Source organism: Panicum virgatum, chromosome 1N (assembly GCF_016808335.1).
Source record: "Panicum virgatum strain AP13 chromosome 1N, P.virgatum_v5, whole genome shotgun sequence".
Classification (NCBI taxonomy): Eukaryota; Viridiplantae; Streptophyta; class Magnoliopsida; order Poales; family Poaceae; genus Panicum; species Panicum virgatum.
In genome coordinates, this window is record NC_053145.1 from 9,641,283 (window position 1) to 9,647,282 (window position 6,000).

Genomic DNA, 6,000 nt, shown 5'->3' on the forward strand with positions numbered 1-6,000 from the left:
TACCAGCTGGAATAGACATGCTATTCGACTGGTCTTGCTCGAAGTAGCCGAACTATGTCGATGCAGGAAAATGTTCGCAGTGCAGTCCCACGAACGGTTACGCCGGGAAGTAGACGAAGTAGTCGTTCGCACGAGCGGTTACGCCGGGAAGTAGACGAAGGAGTCGTTTAGGGAGCGAGCAGTCGCGTCAAGATGCTTCCCAAAAACCTAATTGCCCGCGTCCCGTGCAGGACCTTCAGCGAGCAGAGGTTTCGGAGGCCCTGCTCTCGCTAGACCTGTGCGCGCAGTGCTAGCGGTGGGGAAGGCAGAAAGCAGCTGAGGGAGAAGGGAGAGGTCTCCTGAAGATGAGTACCTGGATGAGTGCTTGAGATGAGTGAGGATGAGAGGAGAGGGTGCTGGTTTATATAGGCACGATATGCCTCAGGTTCAACGAACCTGGACATCATGAATGGCTTTGATGAGTGGCAGTTAATGTGCCTCAGGTTCAACGAACCTGGACGTCGTAAAGAGCCTTCAATGTCCGGTCATTATTGACGACATTAACCCTCTGTTTTAATACTCTTTACTGCAAAACATCCTTCTCATCTCAGCACATCGCACCGCACCGCACCGCACCTGCATGTCACGTCACGTCCGGCCGCGCACGCGCACGCGCACGCACACCGCCCGTCCGGCCGCGCCTCGCCTCGTCTCGGCCACGGCCCGGCCCGGCTCGGCGAGGCGAGCGCGCGCGCGCGTGGTTCACCATCCTCCTCTTACCGGCTTCACAAGTGGTGTACACGAAGTCCACCTTTTAAGTCGGTTGAGATCCTCCTCAATTCCCAGTACGGAATTAAGCATTGATTCCCTAGCATTAATAGTGGGCTTTAAATTCTTTTAATGCTTTAGAAGTAATGGGCCAAGCCCATTACTCCAACATTTTCACCAATCATGTTCCGCGGCTACTGAATCTGGTAAATTTTTCCTTATGTTAGAAAAATATTTCCTAGTTTAAATATTTTTGGCACAACATACTATCATTTTTCTCAACCCTCTTGTATACCTTATATAAATGTAATAAGGAGCTACCAGGAAAAAGAGTGCCATTTTGAATTTAAATCAAAACCTTGTGTTATTAAATAAATTCTTGTTGAATAAATTGTTGAGATGTTTATGCAGTGTCCTAATTACTTTTATGGAGGCCCTATCTACTATTGCAGGTCTCAAATGCATACCTTCAGTTAAGGGCCAGTGATACTAAGATGCAATTTGAGTTTGTTAAAGACATGCCTAGAGCTGCTCAACCTGAAATGACTATTGATATATCTTTCTTAGTGGGAAAGGTAGTTTTTGTATGGATGATAATGCTTCTCTTCCCGGTATGACCTTACTATATATAATATAAGAGCATCTAGTAGATTGGCGCTTTTCCTTCTTATAGACATTAGCTAAACTGGAAAATCTGATGTAAACACATGTTGCTATGGCAGGTCATCCTGAGCAATTTAGTCTACGAGAAACAACAGAAGCTAAGAACTATAATGAAGATGCATGGCCTAGGAGATATGGCATATTGGACTATATCATATTGTTATTTTCTTTTGCTATCACTACTGTACATGCTCTTCTTGATTGTTTTTGGATCATGGGCTGGTAAGATGATAAATTTCATATTTTAAAGAGATGTGCTTCATTAATATTCCAAATAAAAAGGAAATTAATGTAAAAATTTTCAGGGTTGCACAACGTCATTGATTCGACACAAATTTTAGTTTGATTTTTTTCTTCAACTAATAGCTTCTTTAGATTTGTGCCAAATTTACTTGGAAAATCTTCAAAGCATACAGCAGGGATGATTTCTGCATTTCAAATAATGAGAATTATGATTTTACTTTGCATATAATTACTCGTCTTTCTGTTGCCAGGTATAATGTTATTCAAAATGAGTGAGTACAGGGTACAATTCCTAGTCTATTTCGCCTATATGAACTTGCAAATTTCGTTTGCTTTCCTTATGGCAACATACTTTTCTAATGTCAGGACTGCTAGTGGTATGCTTCTACTCAAGTGTTCACATTCCTGTTTCGTCAGATGGTTCCAGCAACTTATCTACTTTCATTATGTAAAACTGTTTTGTGCAGTGACTGGATATCTCTTCACAATTGGGTCTGGCTATTTAGCAGAATATTTATTCAGGCCTATTTTTGAAGATATGTCCCTCTCAAGTCTGTGCCCAAACATTGCTATATTTTGGCTATGTCTATTATTGATATATCTTATACCCTTACTATTATTTTTAAGAAAAAAATATCTTCTTTTCCTGTGTTTTAGGAAGCTGGACTACACTCATGGAGTTCTTCCCACCATTTTCTTTGTACCGCATAATCTATGAGTTTTCTCCACCACCATCACCATTTTATCGTACGGACTTTTCTGGAATACAGTGGGGAGACTTGAGTGATCGCAAAAATGGAATGAAAGAAATTCTCATCATAATGGCTTTTGAGTGGGTCACGTTCCTTTTGTTAACATTCTTTTTGGACGAATTCGGTACCCTCATAAATGGAATCAGAAAAATGGTATCGGTTTCTCATTCAAGCGTGGATGGGAATTCTCAGGCTTCTCAAAAGCAGACTATTCAGCTTCAAGAATCCGAGTATTCAGTTGAAATGGACAGGACAGATGTTTTGAGAGGTGAACCTCCATATTATCTATAACTAGTATCCTTGTACTTTGCACAAAATCTTTTTGTTTGTATGCTTTTATGTTATGCTTAATTTATCAGCTACATGTTTTTAACTTGATACTTTGAAAACTATATTGACCCCTAATGCCTCAACCCCTCCCACCAAACTTGGATGTTGTTGATGGTGTGATACAACAATATGAGATAAAAATATTATGAAGAATCACTCATGCACGAATGTGCTTCCACTAAATTTTTCAAATAATAATCTTTGTTTCCCCTCTTTCTTTTCAGAGGGAGATAGTTGAACAACTCCTACAAGAATCAGATAGTAGTTATTCAATCGTATGCAACAATCTTAAGAAAGTGTACCATGGTAAAGATGGAAATGCAGAGAAAATTGCTGTCACGGGGTTATCACTTTCTATTCAACGAGGCCAGTGTTTTGGAATTCTTGGTCCAAATGGTGCTGGGAAGACGTCTCTTATTAGCATGGTAAGTATGAACAGTTTTAGATGCATAAATCGGTATTGTGTAAAGCATGTTTCGCACTGCAATATCTCCTTTTTTTAAAGCTCTGCAATATCTCCTTACAAGGAAATATGACCAATTTAGTAGTAGTGTTGCTATACACATTTTTAAATCAGGAAGCATCATGTTTTTCTCTTTGTCCCAAAAGGTTCTAGCTATTTTTTATTTGATTTTTCATCGCTATATCACATTATCACATTTGATTAACTCCTAACTGACCACAGTTGACTGGATTTACTAAACCTACATCTGGCACGGCTTATATTGATGGAATGGACATTCGATTGGACATGGGCAAGATTTATACAGGAATTGGTGTTTGTCCACAATTTGAGTAATCACCCCCCCCCCCCCCCCCCCTCCTCTTTCAACCTGTTTCCGGGAAAAAAACGACTTTCATGATTTTGATTTGAAACAAATATATTCTGGTATAGTTTAAGGTGAATAACTACTTTCCGTTGATCATCTCCATGCAGCTTGCTATGGGAAACACTGACAGGTCGAGAGCATTTGATGTTTTACGGCAGGCTTAAGAATTTGAGATGTGCAGCATTAGATAGGGTAATGTCTGCCAACAGGTTCATTTTATGCTGATTTAGTTTTTGACATTCCTTGGACGAAGTTGATAAATTCTACTGCCATTGCTATTCACTCCCTTCAAGCTGAGGCAACATATTACCATTTCCTCATATTACTTGTTTAAAGTCTTACAGGATCTGTATATTTTAGAATTGGTCTGTCCTGAGCTCACCCACACTTGGGATATCTCAATTCTAAATTTTTCTGATAGACCTATTTTGTTCCCCCTATTCGCATTGCTATAATATCAATTGCATTTATATTTATGCCCGATATATCAATTAAATCAAATCTTACTATTCCTGCATTCGAGAGAACTTACTATTCCTTCCCTCTAGGCTGTAGAACAATCTCTGAAAAGTGTACGCTTATTTGATGGTGGTGCCGCTGATAAGCGTGTGGCAGAATACAGTGGTGGCATGAAGCGTCGTCTCAGCGTTGCTATATCCCTAATTGGTGATCCTAAGGTACTTGTATTTACCCACCTGACCAGAATTCAGGAAATAGAGTGCGTTTCTTGTACAGTTAGAAACATTAGTACTTTTCTGAATTCATGAAAAAGGTTATGTATTTGGAGCATTTTTTAGGTTGTTTACATGGACGAACCAAGTTCTGGACTGGATCCATCATCAAGGAGAGCACTGTGGAATGCTGTGATGTCTGCCAAACAGAACAGGGCCATCATTCTCACAAGTATCACATTCCACCTATATTTTCAGACACCACTTACCTAGTCGCAGCATTTTCATCAGCTAACGTCTTGAACTTCACATGACATAACTATCCTTCAAATCTCAGTGCATTCGATGGAAGAGGCCGAAGCTCTATGCGACAGGATAGGAATCATGGTAAACGGGAGCCTCCAGTGCATTGGGAACTCAAAAGAGGTAAACCTTGTATGTATACATGTCACTTGAGTCTGTTTTTCAGACATGACCACTGATCTCTATAGTAGGTGCTAAATTTTATTCCACAACAACATGGCTTTCCCAGATGAGATCCAAGTATGGCGGCACATATGTGCTCACCGTAACAACTGCGGCGGGCAAGGAGGAGGTGGTGGAGCAGCTGGTCCGGTCACTCTGCCCTGCGGCGAACAGAGTGTACCACATCTCGGGGACACAGAAGTTTGAGATGCCGAAGCAGGGTTTGAGGATCAGCCAGGTGTTTCAGGCTATGGAGCATGCTAAGAGCTGGCTGAATATAGCTGCCTGGGGCCTCTCTGATGCAACCCTTGAGGATGTCTTCGTCAAAGTTGCCAAAGAAAGTGACATATCCTCTGTGTAGAGGTGTTATCCGGACTTCGACCGTCCGTGGACACTTTGATATGAATTTAGTTTCGACTTTGTTGGATTGCATTGGGTATATTTCGACTTCTGTGTAGAGGCCCTGTGTTGGAAATTCCAATCAGGGAGAGATGCTCCATAAGGAGTGCAAATTTGGAACGAATGTTTTATATTGCATCGGAATTTCCAGGTTTTGCCGACATAGAATTTCCAGGTTGGTCTATGAGCAACTAACCATGCATACGGCTGTTGCGGGTGATACAACTCAGTGTTTTTTTTTTTTCAAAACCAACGGGTTAGTTTGATCTGGATATGATAAAATGATCCAAACATTACATGCGCCTAGTTTGTTAGGGTGAACTCATGAAGTTCAATTTTTATTGTATTTAGTTTTTATCTGCGCTTTGATATTCGGACTAGCATGTGTGTTCATTGCCATTTCTCTCTTTTCTTCTCTTTGTTCCCTTGAAGCATTATTCTTTACGCGGCCGTGAGTGGACATGCAAAAACTGATAGTATGACTCTGATATTTCTGTGACATCAAATACTAATTATTTTTTTTGTTTCACATGGTGCAATCACTTCATTCATATCAAAATAAAGTAGTGGAACAATGTGTAATGTTTTGTAAGTCTAAGATATGTTTGATAAATAAAACAACTAAATGATGTTATAGTCACTCTAAAAAAATATGTTGAGTGCCACTTATATCAAGCCATTGTTTCTCGCCTCTACTTCACATGGCATCTAGGAATTCTATAAATGTACATTTTGTTACTTGTTCTATTTGTAAAATACTTGTGTTGGATGTAGTCGAATATATTTTTAATTTATTGTTTATATATTGGTGTTAATGCAGTTCTGGTCAACACACAAGCGCTAGAACGCACGGATCGCAACGATCAAATCACCAGCGATGAACTCCGGCGACCGGTCAGA

General features: G+C 40.2%; 1 protein-coding gene across 1 annotated transcript; it reads left to right on the plus strand.

Moving 5' to 3' along the window:
* The first annotated feature begins 1,207 nt into the window (after window positions 1–1,207).
* Window positions 1,208–5,231, plus strand: LOC120653938 (ABC transporter A family member 12-like). Its single transcript, XM_039931599.1, has 13 exons — window positions 1,208–1,358; window positions 1,470–1,632; window positions 1,905–2,030; window positions 2,121–2,204; window positions 2,311–2,564; window positions 2,598–2,673; window positions 2,958–3,160; window positions 3,421–3,530; window positions 3,673–3,757; window positions 4,114–4,242; window positions 4,363–4,468; window positions 4,574–4,662; window positions 4,769–5,231. Exons 1-13 carry the CDS (start codon window positions 1,242–1,244, stop codon window positions 5,060–5,062), a joined length of 1,836 nt encoding a protein of 611 aa, XP_039787533.1. The 5' UTR covers window positions 1,208–1,241; the 3' UTR covers window positions 5,063–5,231.
* Window positions 5,232–6,000: the final 769 nt, after the last annotated feature.

Coding starts and splice junctions, on each gene's coding strand:
- LOC120653938 (XM_039931599.1), top strand. CDS start 1,242: ATGCAATTTGAGTTTGTTAAAGACATGCCTAGAGCTGCTCAACCTGAA. Junction 2,565..2,597: donor GAATCAGAAAAATGGTATCG/GTTTCTCATTCA, acceptor GGGAATTCTCAG/GCTTCTCAAAAGCAGACTAT. Junction 4,469..4,573: donor CAGGGCCATCATTCTCACAA/GTATCACATTCC, acceptor TTCAAATCTCAG/TGCATTCGATGGAAGAGGCC.